This window comes from Fistularia commersonii, chromosome 1 (genome assembly GCF_037954325.1).
Source record: "Fistularia commersonii isolate RoL2024-O1a breed Wild chromosome 1, RoL_Fcom_v1.0, whole genome shotgun sequence".
In the NCBI taxonomy this organism is placed as follows: domain Eukaryota; kingdom Metazoa; phylum Chordata; class Actinopteri; order Syngnathiformes; family Fistulariidae; genus Fistularia; species Fistularia commersonii.
Window position 1 is genome coordinate 25,003,765 of NC_141284.1, and position 14,932 is coordinate 25,018,696.

Genomic DNA, 14,932 nt, shown 5'->3' on the forward strand with positions numbered 1-14,932 from the left:
TAGGATTAAAAGCAGCTGTAGTTTAGACTGTTGAAAGATTATTGCCTCACTCAGGCCTTAAGTGATAACTCCAGCCCGGCCAAAGCGGAAGTAAGGCTGCTGTGAAACTCTCTGCTCCCCACTTCCTACCTGCACACATTAATACCTGCCCTCCGGATTGTTCTATACATCATTGCCTTCATCTCCTGCATCTTTCTTTTGTTTTTATTTTTTTTCCCCAACACTTCTCACACTCCTCTTCCTAGCTTCACTTGCTCTCCTTATATCTTCTTTTGATTTTTTTTTTTTCTCTCTCTCCAATCCGTGTCTGTATGAGACAGAGAGAGAGAGAGAGAGAGAGAGCATCCTTGGGGCGTTTTTGAATTTTCCAGATATCTCATAGTAGATTGGAATGGAGCTTTTTCCCCTCTTATTTACTGCCTCACTGATTTCAAAAGCATCTGCGCGTGTTTGCTGGAACGTGTGAGCGAGCGTGTGTGTGTGTGTGTGTGTGTGTGAGTGCATGAGCGCTGCTCTGTTATATAGTACATCTGAATGTGGAAAAATTGCAGGTTTCAACTGCAGTGACATGTGACTGGGAATACTCTTTGTGGTCCTCCAAGCAGAACTGTGTTTTTATGTCCCCATTTGTTTGCTAAAAGTAGCTTTAATTATGCATGGCATCTGCAGCCCCGCACTCTTATTGTAATTCTACAGGTTATTCATACAAGGGTACGATGCTGAAACATTGGTTCTCTGAAATCCTTCAACCCTGACACAGCTTAGCTACAGATGTGTTTGTGTGTGTGTGTGTGTGTGTGTGTGTGTGTTTGTGAGGGCAGTGTGTAATCTCCCTGTAGGATTTGCTTGTCATAGACTGACAGGCAGGGAGAGAAATGTATACCCTGATAGTCCAAGGGGGGCATCCCATAGCCCACCTCTCTTCCCTAAAATAATGCGACCGTGCCAACGTGCTATGTTGAGTGTTTGGGACTTCAAATTGAAGATTTTACCTCGATTTATTGGATATATATTGCTACGTGGTATATCAGATGACTAATTCTTCAATTAGAAGTTGCAATTGGTAATAAATGATCAATTCCCATTTATTTATGTCAAATTACAAAAAAAGTGATACAAAACCAATATTTAAACAAACGAACATGAAAATAATGAATAATACTTTGATTCTGTTATTGTTCAAACAGTGACAAAGACAACTTTCCAACACGCGTGTGTATCGGTTACAGTGTATTGTCCATGTTTTTATCAATACAGTAATTCTTGTGTATGCAATTGATGTATGTAATGCTTCGATGCCATTCAGCAATTTCTGGTGTAATGTTGTTGTATGTTTGTGTGTGGATTACCATGATGCCACAGATTAGGATTAGGAGTGTGACCCATTTGCTTTTGACCCGAGTACTGGCCGCACAGTCTGTCACTGTTATATATGATCTGTGCACGCTTGGTTTCTGGATCATGTAAACAAGTGACATGCAAAAAGACTTATAATCAGAAATCATCAAAGCAATATTGCAAGGAATTTTCAACTTTCCAAAAGCCCCTTCCTTTAGCTTTATAAAGCAGCTTTATAAAGACTGTTTTTCCTTTAAGTACATAATGTTAAGCAGGTGGTTTTATGAATGGCTGGCCGATATTAACAAAAGAACTCCGAGGCGGCGGATCCCTGGGAAGTGTGATCAATCTTCATTACGGTTGGATTCAACGGGCCGGAGCGTTGAAATAGGATTCATTTTCAAAGCACAACAACATGCCATTTCACAGTCTAATCTCAGTGGTTGCTTCTGACCTTGCGATTTGGCGGCGCGGCGCGCACGCGCCACCGAGGACCGATGCACCGTGAAATTCAGTCCTGCAGGTGGATTACAATCCTGCTCTTTCACTCCATCATCGCCGAACCGCTCCTTCCTTTCTGCTCTCCCCTCCACACGTCCTCAATCACAAAAGCCTCCCATTGTCTCATGACCATTGTCTTTTAGTCCCTTTATTCCATCTCTTTGTATGTGTTTAAGTGTCGTGTCGACTGTACTCCGTCCAGCCCAAGACTGTTGCTAGGCTACAATTGGAAGTGTCCTGCATAGTAAATATGTCGGAAGGGGTGGGGGCGGAGGGTTGGGTCTATGTAATTGACTTGGCAAACATATGGACACTCACACCAACAACCACCACACACACAAACACATACACTGCAGGAGCATTTCATCATCACTCACAGTGCAACTTACACACACACACACACACACACACACACACACACACACACACACACACACACACACACATACACATGGACACCTTGCATGCCATGATCTCTACCAGCAGACTGCACACACTGCAGAGGCATTTTATCACCACACACACACACACACACACACACACACATACACATACACACATACAGACTCCTTGGACGTCATGATATCCAGCAGCAGGTTATATTAAGGCAGTGGTAGGTATGCTGGTCCCACCCAAGTGAAGCTGCAAAGCTGCGAATGATGAAGAGATCCCTTCCTCTGCAGCCTGTAACATGTGCGCGAGTGTGTTTGTGTCCTCATCATTTACCATATAGCAACAGGGGAGCAAAAAACACACACACACACAGCCCAAAACTCAGTGCTCATACCAGGGTAACACACACACACACATCCGTACACATGCAGCCAAACACCCGGGCAGCTCTTTCCATAGGCTGCGCTTTTGGCAGGTGAAATTAGTCATAATTATTACACGCTGATGGTAATTGCTAGAAAACGTGTATTTTGTATCAGTGTGACACCTCCCTCATGCTGCAGGTGAATTGGGACGGATGAGATCACGCCGTATTCCAAAATTAGTTTTTCATCATTCCAGCAAACAAAAATGCAATTATAGTTCGGAAGCATTTTTAACAGTTATCCAAATAATAGTAACACGACAGAACGATAACGATAATGGCAGATGTGAATTGGTTCGAAACTACTCTCCCCATGAGGTTGGCGAGAGCTACGACCAGTAGCGGTAATGGAATAACATGACATGGCAAAAATGTAGGGGACGCTTTCCAGGTACAGCCCAGACATCTGTCTTCATGATGCGAGCCCCGCGCCGCCATCTTTGAGTCTAAATGATCAGGTTGTTTTGTCTTAATGCAAGGTTCGATTTTCCAAAAATTCCTCCCGCCACATCCCTTTATTCACCAGAGTCGGCCAGGCCTCGTGTCAAACTGGCTTGTTACGTTGAAATTGGTCGTAATTGGCTCAGTGGTCGTGAAACCAGTAGAAAATGGGATAAATGAGAACGGGCGGCCAGATGGATCTGCTGAGATAAATGAAATTCCAGCCCTCGTTGGCGAGCCGGGACCAAGCGATCTTTCCTCTGAAATTAATGACTGTGTCAAAAAGTAAAAAAAAATGACAAATATTTATATTCTCTCACTCTTATATATACCGTAATTTCTGGACTATCGAGCGCACCTCAATATAAGCCGCACCGGCTAGCCGATCGCTATCTCGGGCTTCCTCCTGCGCACTAAAACCGTCAAAGTCGTCTTCTTCGGTATCGGAGTTGAACGGACTCAGAATTTCCCAGTCATTTCATCGGTCCGATGTGACGAGGATAAATGTTTTAGCCGCGTGAAGCTTGTTAGCCCCCCCCCCCCCCCCCCAAAAAAAGTCCATATATTAGCCGCAGCGTTGTTTACGTGAAAAAAGTCGCGGCTTATCGTCCGGAAATTACGGTATATATCCAGTTGTGTTCAAAATAATAGCAGTGGTGTTAAAGATGTGGGTAAAGCTCAAAATCGTCCTGATATTTTTATTTCCATTCACTGGGAACAAAATCAAGGTTAAGGAATGGCCAGCCCAATCCAATAGGGATCTTGTGATGTGACATCAAAAATGCTGTCTCTGAGGCAAAACCAAGAAATGCAAAGGAATTGTGGAAGGTTGTCAAATCATCCTGGAATGGAATACCTGTTTCCAGGTGTCAGAAATTGGTTGACTCTATGCAACACAGATATGAAGCAGTTCTCAAAAATTGTGGTTATGCAACTAAATATTAGTTTTGTGAATCACAGGAATGCAAAATCTTAGTGTTGTTTCGGTTCATTGAGTAAACATTTGAGTTTGTCATGAAAAATTCAGACACTGCTATTTTTTTGAACAGCCCACAACCACTTTTTCTTCGTTTTCTGTAAATTAATTCAAATATTGCTACCTTTTTCTTGATGCTTTCATGTAAGATAAAATATGCAGTGTTCCAAGTGAACGGAAATAAAAACATTAGAAGGATTTTGAGCTTTACCCACATTTTTCACAACACTGCTATTATTTTGAACATAACTGTACACATCTTAAATATATACATAAATTAACATTCATATTGATTATGTTGACATTGGCAGCTCGGTGGTCACATGTTTACCCAATAGAAAATGTTCCAGCTCATCACAGTAAGAGCCACTGCTAATAATATTAATGCTACCTAATAGGCGTGTGATAGAGAACCCAAATCAAGTGTTCATGAAATGTTGACATGTCATTTTGTATGTGAGTGTAATTGGCGAAGAAACCCTTGCTCTTAGGAAGGATGAAGCCCGGTAATGACGACTCCTCCTTGGTGCCGCCACCTGAAGGCTTATAGGAGATCACTCTGGTATCACTTTTCTGTCTAAATCATGGCATGGCCAACAAAGCGGAACAAACGTAGTCGATCCGGCGTCTTATCGCTCGAATGCACCTGGACCGGCAGCTTCGCGCTCCCCTCTCGGGCTCGCGTTGAGGTATGTTGCTGCGTTATCGCATTCGGTCTTAACAAAATTAAAGACGGAGGGCGGAAATGGATTGGAGATCATCTCACGAATGAGGTGAGGTTTGCTACCTCCCGCTGCCAAAGGCCCGGGTTTGTTTTGAGGAAACGAGACCGCGTGAGCCGCGGTTTTTGGAGGCCCTGCTCGACGCATCGGCAGACGCGAAGCGAAAGGCGCCTCCTCTTTCGTTTGGCCTGCTGTCGGGTCGCGGGCGTTGACGGGTTCGCCGGCAAAAAAAAAAAACACTCGTCATAAGTCTTCCGGTCTGAGCTGTGAGGCACGGCTGAGGAGAGAGGAAGCCCACAGAGGAAGACAAGAGCATAAGGAAGCGAGACGCTGACTGGGTGGAAGGGTGTAATAATGAAAGGCATAAAGAGGAGATTGTGAGAAGTTAAGAGGGTTAGATAATGAGCGAGAATCAGCGGGATGAGAGAGAGAAAAATGCAGATCTAGGTCAGAGAGGCAAAGCAGTCAACAAATGAGTGGAGGAAGGGATGAACATCCTTACGAGGCTCAAAGCTCCTTGTTCTGAATGGCACAGCGCTGGGAAAGAGCGGCTTATTCTTATTCAAGAAAGCGAGAGAGTGAGATGGAGAGATGACAGCAGAAAATTTAACAATTTGTGATATTTTTTTCTTTCATTTGTCATTTCTGGAAGGAACAGCCTGCCTAGTGACTCAGTCACATCGTCTCATCAACCAACCATCATTCTCCCTTCATAGTGTGTGTGTGTGTGTGTGTGTGTGTTCAGGGTGCCGTGAAATGTCTTGTTGTTGTGTGTCCTCCTGACAAAGTACAGCGAGCAGAGATCAGGATTCAAACACGGTACGACACAAGAGATACAAAAACCTCAACATCCCCCTGCTCGTCAGACGTCAGTCAAGTGTGTGTGAAAAATCATGTGAAATTGAGATGTTGTTGGCGGCAGCACGCCGGCGCAGTGTTTAGCAGCTCCGCCTCACAGCAAGAGGGTACCTGGTTCGACTGCGAAAGACGGGGCTTATATATATTTGTATTTAATTTTTTTGATTCTTTGATGTGTCTGCGGGGGTTTCCTCCCACAGTCCAAAAACATGCAGGAGGTTAATTGGAAAAAAATTGGGAAAATTGCCCCGAATGAGTGATTGAACGGTTGTCTGTTTTTGCATGTGGTCCAGGCCTCTTGCCCGATGACTCCAGCATCCCCTGCAACCCTGAGTGCAGGATAAGCGGTAGAAGATGGATGATTCTGAAAATATTTAAAATAGCAGCAGACATTAGATGCTTACAGCGGCAACACAAGTAATTGTATGATTGAGTGAATGAATGAATGAATGAAGTCTATCGGGTGATGTAGCTGGAGTTAAACAGAGTGAGAGTGACTGGTTTCGTATCTTCTTATGCTGTAAATGAGAAAGTGAATTGTTTTGTGTATTTCTTTGACACGTGGATGAGAAAGTGAAAGGTGGTTCCTTAAGGTACAAATATAACTGGTTCCAGGAGTGGGTTCATATGTTGATTTTTTTTTTTTTTAATTCATTTTTTAAATTATTTTTTCCCCATTTAAAATATCAGAAAACAACCCCCCTCACCCCAACACTCCCAAAATAAAGATATAAATATAAAAAAAAAACTGAGAAAGGAGATATTAATAATGTAAGGGACATCAAAAAGAAAAATCATGGTTAATGTTAACTAATAATGTTGTAATATTTAATAAGCACGAAGCACAAAAGATATAAAATGAAGATGCGGCTGCGTCATGAAGCATATTCGAGCGGGAGCTAACTTGGCGCATTCCTCACTCATGACATTTTTTTTTTTTTTTTGGTATTTCAAGGATAAAATTGGCTGGAAACACGCTTCATTTTTAAGAAAAAAAAATTAAATATTAAGTGATTCGTATCTTAAGGAGCCACTGTATGTCTCTATATGTGGCCCTGTGATCGGACTGGTGAACCCGGTTTTTCGGCCAACGACAACTGGGATCCAGCGCCCCCTCGTCCCCTCGAGTGTGCAGGATAAGCATTGTAGTTAATGAATAAATTAATGAATGAATGAAAGATGTAATTTACGGGAAGATCATACCAGAAATGTCTGCTGTTTGCTCAAAAATATTGCGAGTTGTCCTCCAGCTCCATAAGCTTTTAGACCCGATCAAGCAATTACTTTCTGTCCGAAACAGTCGTGATACCGAGTCTTGTTTGTTGACGACTGCTGTATTTCACCATCATTGTTTTGGAAATCAGCATTTTGATGATGAGGTTTACATTTTTTTTTTTTTACCCTGGAGAATCATGAATCATCAGGCTCCAGGAGATTGTAACCTTTCCAAAAAGCCTCAATTCTCAACCTGCTGCTGATGCTAGAGGGGGAGAAAAAAAGAAAAATGGCCACTAACCAAATTTGTTCTCAAGGGAATGACTGTCTTTCCAAAACTGTCTGGCAGTGCATTCAGAAATGGTTGTGTGTGATTTTTTTTGTTTTTGATCTTTGAGGAAAAAAACTGGAAAACCAGATTTATACAGAGCTACTCATGTGGAAACGCTGTCAACGTGCAGCCGCTGTAATAAATATGTATGCCAGCAAAACTGGCGGCAGATCACTTCAATGGCGCCTTGATTTCGGGAAATCAAACGTCATAATGCAGTTTCGGGCTGGAAAGGTATGATCAGGTTCTCCTTATGGGACAAACACGCTACTCAAGAGTTTGCAATTTTCGAGATTTATTATTTTTTTCAAATGGCCTGTTTTCATTTCATCACATCAATAAAATGTTCCCGATATGAACCGAGAATAAAAATAAAAAAAACGAGCTTTCCGAAGGGCTTTAACCCCTGCAAACAAGTGTCATTTTCTGTGTGACGAACGGCTTGTGAGATAATCGAACCCTTCGCCCGACAGATCGTCCGTCATCCTCTTTAGTGTTTTTGAGAATCCAGATTATAATTGATATTCGCGTAATCGCGCCTCAAGCCTGCGTTTTTTCGAATTTGCAAATAAATGAGCCCAGAGGTCAAAGACGGCGCGGGAATCGGGAGGCGGCGTTGGAGGGGGTTGAAATTTGAACAGACAAGGCTAATCCCTCTCTGCTGGTCCTTTTACGCTCGGTCATTTAATAAGGCTGGATGACATTACTGCTCCGGGAGGGAAGGAGAGATTGAGGTAGGTAGGCTGTCAGGAGGCTGAGATGAATGAATCTTTATCCAGCTCAGATGATATCCATGTCCAATATCCATTTGACACACTTTCTCTCTCTCTCTCACTCACTTTTTCAGTCACCCTCCCACCTCCCTTGCCATGTCTGTGCGTGCACATGTGCTGGTGTTTGCACAAGCTCTCATTTCTGTATGACTAACGGAGAAGGGGAAGATCCATGGTTTAGCCTATGTGTCCGTGTGTGTGTGGGTCCGTCCGTGTGTGTGTGTGTGATCGGGTTTGTAAGTGGCAGTAATTCCTTTGTTAGTCTTCAACAAAGCCAGTCCTTGTGCTTGTGGAATTGGGGCAGTCTGATCCTAATGAGAAATTCCTATTCAATCTTTCCAGCTCTTTTTACTCTCACAGAATCTTTAGTGTGTGTATCCGTGTGTGTGTTTAAAAAGAGAGAGAGAGAGAGAGAGGATCGTGGTGTTCAACCATCAAGTTTTTCTTAGTTTGCAATGCACGGCTGGGATTGTGAATCAAAGAATTAAAACCTTATTAAAGGCCCTTACTTTCTTTAAGCAATGAATTGGGTGGAAAAGTTTTCTTTCTTTCTCTCTTTTTTTTTTTTTGTCTAATCAAGAAGACCTCCTTTTAAAGAGAAGTATATCTAATGAATTTCTCATCAGTCGGGGACGAACATATTGTCAGTCATCTTGTGGGAACTTGCCAAGTGAAGACACGGGAGGGGTTTGTTTCATAACGACCTTCAGACATCCGTCGACCGCAGCAAAGTGTGACTTTCAGAGAAGAAGCTCCAGTTAAAGCTTTTTCACGGTATTAAAAGGAAACTGTCGATTCAAGTGGTTTGGCAGTATATCACTGCATGTTTTTTTATCTGTGCTATCTGATATAATATTGGGGATTATTTGATGTGAAATTGTGATTTTTATGTTTATTTCTAAACCAGACTTGAATTGCTGTTTTGTCTGAGTTTTCCCCCTCAGTATATTTTTGGGGGATGATTTGTGAATAATTTTTTCGAACTTATGATAAAGAGGTATGGTGAAGAGGTATCTGCTTTTAAAGACAATTATTTTGTATAAAAAAAATATGTATACAAAAAAAAATATTCCAGAAAAATCTAAATGAAAAAAAAACAGAAAATGGCTTTTGAATAAGCATGACATTTTGTGAAAAAATCAAGAACTCATCAGGAAATTAGTAACGGCTACAAAAAAATAAATTACCAGACACTTGCGATATATTAATAAAAAATCATAAGTAAGAACCAAAGATTGTGCAATGAAGAAAAGACTAACAAGTGGACGTAAACTCTTAATTAGCAAAAAAGTTTACTAATTATCAAGATATCCATTCTTTACGCGGTTCCCAGCCTTATTCCTGCGTTATAAACCCAGGCTTGGACGAGAATCTTATTAATCTCTTGTTCGGACTTTGAGACCTACTTAACACCGGCCGACTTCAACCGAACACTTTTCCCCGAAGGGATTTTTATCACATCGTCATCTGTTGCGGTGGAACACATCGAGCCGCTTTTCTTCTAACGCAGTTAATAACCGTACATGTTGAACCAGCCTCCGACCAAATACGAGTTATTCATTTTGCATAGCGAAGCCCGGAGAGTCTCTGCGCGCAATCGATCTGTTAAAATTACACAAAGCCGGACTGCGATGCGGGGGAAATTGAGTAATGGCTGACGGCGGGAGGAAAGTGGAGGGTGTGTTGGGGTGGGGATTGATGGGGGCTGACATGGTTTTTGCAATTGCAAAAATGACACCGGCAATGGAATTGTAAAGCCCTGACAGCGCCGGTTTGACAAACTCATACCGTCCTGTGATTTTCTAACTTCAGCGGGCTCAGTTCCGTCTTGGCTCCACTTTCCCTTCGATTAAAGCCCTCAGGAGGTGCGTTAGTGCCAGACCCTTAATACCATCTGGTTTATAACAGTTCAACCAGGAAAAGAGCCGTGCCCTTGTTTGGAGTTCTTGCCTGCATGTGTTTGTTTTTCTGTTGCCTGCTAAGCTTCTCTGCTCAGACCACAGCGTACTAATCACTTCACACCAGACAGGTTGGAAGTAATACCTGTTAGTAGGTTTAGCATCTTTAGTCCTGTTAGCTTCATGAGCTAATCATGTGCAAAGCTGCTCGGTTGCAAAACAACCCCCCCCCACCGGGGGTTTGCGTTTGTCCCACCGACCCCTCCAACCCAGGCATTATCGTTTTCTCATTGTCAGTCCTGTGCCTCCGTCATGTCTGATAAACTATCAGTTTTTGTTGTCTTTATTTTTTCTTTATATTCAATTTATCTTTTCCCACTTAGATATGGTTGGTATGAGGAAGATCGAGGAGGAAATCAATGTTCAAATCTGCTTGTGTGTTTGTGTGTGTATATATGTGCATAAGAATAAGAACAACTTTATTTATCCCAAAGGAAATTGTTGTGCCAGAGTTTCAAGTAAAACATAACAATAATAAATAATAGTAGGAAATTGTATAAACATTATAAAAAAGGGGGGAGAATAAGAAATACAAATAAAACTATAAAGTGTCAAAGTAATAAGTCAAGTCTATAAAGTGTGTGTATCTATGTTTATATATGTGTGTATGTGTATATATATGTGTGTCTTGTGTGTGTGTATATGTAGAAAATTGTATGTCTGGGTGTATAGGTATATATATGTTTATGTATGTATATATGTATGTGTGTGCGTGCGCGTGTGTATATGCGTATATATATATGTATATATACATATATACATATATATATACACACCATGACATCTGCTTGGTATGAAAATTATGTGCGGGAAAGAAAAAGCAGACTAAAAGTGTGTCAAGAGTAGTATGCTTTTGAATGTACTCATTTTTATTTTATTGCTCAGTGTCATTTAGGCTGGTTTCCATGGCGTTTGTCCTTCAGTTTTCTCTTATTGATCGCTAGACTATAAGGTCATGCAGATATATAATTGAATTTTCTCGGTTTCAAGTGGATGTCTTACACTTCTTTTGCTTGTGGAAATCCAGTGGGGTCAGAGTTTCATAGTGAAATCACGGTGTTTTTTTTTTGTTTTTTTTTTTATGTTCGCCGTCAGAGGCTCTCCCTGGTTGGCGACTCATCTCTCATGCTCATAAGGTGTTTATGTTGAACCCGGTCATGGGATAATCGGGAGGGACAGCGCATTTTCCTTTTCTGCTCGTCCCCGCCTTCCGCCAATCTGCCAATTCCTCATCTTTGACCGCATAGATTGGATAATGTAGGACGATGCATCGTTCACCTCTCATCACCCCTGGACAGACGAGGGGAAAACATCTGATTTAAAAAGTACAAAATAGTTGTTTGTCCTCAAAATTCTGATTGAATTACAAGGTGACTTGTATAATCACAGGTTTTCATCAGAGTTGTGTGTTATCAAAAATTAACAGTGTGATGTTTGCCTGCCCCGCATGACAGGATTTGTGTGTGACTCATTTGAGCTGCCTGAGATTGATATCAGATGATGAATACAAAATTTAAACAGCATTCACAAGACGCAGATAGCGTCTGGCTGTATCAGATGATTTTTTTTTTTTTTTTTTTTTTTTTGTATTTTAATCTTTTACAGATTTGTAAATGTATTTCGATTACAACAGTAAACAAATAATCATTCTTGGAAAATTGTGTTGAAAAAACATCAAGGATCATGAGTAATCAAAAACAAAAAAATTAACATGTTTTGGCTGCAAATTAAAATGTGATTTTATGATGCTACTACAACAGATTCACAACAAAAGCATGTCATGATATTTTGATAGATTTTGCATTCACTCAAGTTTAAATTATTTGATGATTTAATCAATTAGTCAGAGTCAAGTATCAAATCCCAACAAGAAACTTAGGTCTGCGATTATTATCCATCCAATCATTGGATGAGTCATTTAACATGTCATTTCATGATCGGATTTTTTAAGGAAGCATTTGACGAAGTATTTTAGTTCCTTCTTTTCCTTTGAATACATTAACATTTATTCCCCTTCTCTGTCGTCCCCTCTTCTCCCCTGCTCCCATTTCCTCCTTTCTTCAGGGTCGCCATGTTAAGACAGGGCAGCTGGCGGCCATCAAGGTCATGGATGTCACTGGGGTGAGACACGTATACACACACACACACACACACACACAGACACACATATTCACATGCATATTCACACACTCTCACACACACGTGGAAGAACTGACATATGGCCAACGGTCCGCAGTGATTACACCACTGCTGACTATTTCAACCAGCTTGTGAGGACAGACCTATCGCCATGGTAATATTAGCTGTAGGTATTAGGATAGTGGTGTGGTCTCGGGCTCGTCTATAACACAAGAGGGAATCGCAGCTATATTTGGATATCCTCTGGCCCCACGCCTCTCCGTCAGCACTCAGCTGCCTGCAGGACGGCAACGGGTCGGCAGCGAAGAGACAGCAAAGTCGCTGATGAGTGAATGAAGTAAAAGCGCCTTTATTAAGGTTTAGGGGTGAATGGAAGAGAGAAAAAACAAAAAGCGGGGGGGGGGGGTTGGAAGAAAAATGGATGTTTTATTAATTTCAGAATGAATGCAGGTCAAAGGGGAAACACTAAATTGCTTGTCGATTCAGTTTACCGTCATTTCGCAACTATGGAGCAATTTTTAGCACCCGCTTTTTTAGCACTGGCTAAAAATAACTACATGAATGTATTTGTGCATTAAAAGGCTGCAATTATTGTCCACATTGTAACATGAGATATTTACACAGAAAGATGTCACACAGAAACATTTTTTTCAACTTTTGATTAAAAGCATACCGGTAACATCCACAAATATGTACTGGAAATGCTTTCTTTTTTTTTCTCCCAAACAATGCTTGTTACTTTGTTACAACAAGAGATCAATAATAAATAACACAAAGAAAAGTCCATCCATCTATTAATTTTCTATCCCTGCTCTGTGCTAATCTGCAACAACAACATAAAACCCAGTTTTCCGGCTATGTCACTGCAGAGCTACGTTTTTAAGTTTTGCTTTGCGCGTCAGATTTGTAAGCAAAATGGTTTTGGGCGTCACCCCAGCGGGCTATTACCGCCCGATACGTACGAGTCTGATTCGATGTGAATGCTCTCCCTTTTTGGGTGTTCGCAACTTCTGACTGGGACATTTTCCCAGAAATCCCAGTTTGCATGTGCTAATCAAATAAATGAAATAAGCCATTTGGCCGAAAGCGTCATGGATTTAGTTAATCAAACCAACTCACCACATTTGATCAAAAAAACGAGATACAGAAGTCAATGTGTATATGACCAGGATGTTGATTTTTTTAAAATTTATTTTCCTATTATTTTCCATGTGTATTTGAATCCCCACCCTCACCTCTCCCCGCAGGATGAAGAGGAAGAAATTAAAGCAGAAATCAATATGCTGAAGAAGTACAGCCACCATCGAAATATCGCCACTTACTATGGAGCTTTCATCAAGAAAAACCCACCAGGAATTGATGACCAGCTATGGGTATGCTGTCAAAACAACGTCTTTTAAAATGTGTATGTGTGTATGTGTGTGTGTGTGTAAATCACGATGAGGCAAGAATAGATGTCTTGAGAAGAAAAAGGAAAAAGTTTTGATTTTACATTTTTCACTCCAACCCTGTGTGTAGTTTGCCATGCACACAAGTGTGTGTTTGTGTGTGTTTGTGTGTGTTTGTGTGTGTGTGTGTGTGTGTGTGTGTGTGTGTGTGCTTGAACGATAGGATATAAACGAGTGTGTGGATGGCAGGCTGCTGCAATATATCACCTGTTAATTTAATGCTAGTTTGCTCTCTTCTCTGATTCATAACCTTTATCAAGCAACAAGGGGAGGAAAGTCACAGAAACACAGTCGTATATTTGAACAGCAGCTCGATCTAACAGTTTCTTCTGAAGTAAACACATTTACATTTCTGCCGGTCTATCAATTGGCCTATCTCATATAACGTTGTTGACATTTGGTTATTGACAGACGGGGTCAAATAACCCCAGAAATCAGTATTTGTATGCGTAAAATACCTGATTAGGATTTTTCTGTTAGCATTTTAGCTGCGTCTCATAGCCGTCGATTGGTTGAATGGTCCGGTCCCTGACCAATTGCAAATGAATAGGATAGTGATGGTTGCTGGTGTAGATATATATGTTATTTCTAAATAAAAAAATTCAAAAATGACAACTTTCCGATTGGGCCGCTTCCCTCAGGGGTCGCCACAGCCAATCACCTTCCTCCATCTAACCCTCTCTTCTGCGTCCTCTTCCATATTCCACTATTTAAATGCTATTTAACAGTCCAGTCCAAATACAGTGTTTTTTTTTTTCTTTCTTTCTTTTTTTTTTTCTTTTTTGGATCAAGATTTGACTTGATTCATTCATGTGATCCCATTACTTGTTGAGTCACTCGCCAGCAGACTCCGCTGTCTGCGCTTCCAAGGCGACGGCAGACACTCTCTGTGTGCTTTTGTCGTTTACGGCTATTTTCCTAGTAATTTGCTGTTGTTCCTGCTAATGCCATCACAGTAATGCGATTATTTGGGGCATTTTCTTCGCAATGCGAGCCATTTTAAATACAGCTTATCCAATTCCGTGCACATGCGTCAGTCTTGGTGTGTAAAAGTAAATACGTCCCTGCGGCAATTTTAATTCATTTATTTATTTATTCATTTACTTTCTCAACACTATGGGCACTTCTGTTTGGAGTCAACAAGAGCAGTTTTTAGCAGCTGAGATATTTTGATAAAATGAATCTGAATGGCGTCACCGATTCGACATTTTAATCTCCTCTAATGAAACAATGAAACAGGGAAAAATTGTTCAGTTGCAGATTCTTATCAACTGCACAATATTATGTATTTTCTTACAACTGCTCATTTACTGAACATATTTTTTTGCTAATTTTAAGGTTGCTTATCATTCTCCAGGCTATTTCTTGATTTATTTATTCCTTTTTCTTTTTTTTTTAAACATTGTTTTTTTTCT

At 41.0% G+C, this 14,932-nt stretch overlaps 1 protein-coding gene across 14 annotated transcripts in view; it reads left to right on the plus strand.

Annotated features, from left to right (window-relative positions):
* Nucleotides 1–14,932, plus strand: part of tnika (TRAF2 and NCK interacting kinase a) — a 79,223-nt gene that overhangs the window by 23,504 nt on the left and 40,787 nt on the right. For all 14 annotated transcript variants that reach the window (XM_086156386.1, XM_086156394.1, XM_086156404.1 and 11 more), the window contains exons 3-4: nt 11,995–12,051; nt 13,317–13,442. In XM_086156386.1, the coding sequence (XP_086012512.1) occupies nt 11,995–12,051; nt 13,317–13,442 (183 nt within the window). The remainder of the gene's footprint in view (nt 1–11,994; nt 12,052–13,316; nt 13,443–14,932) is intronic.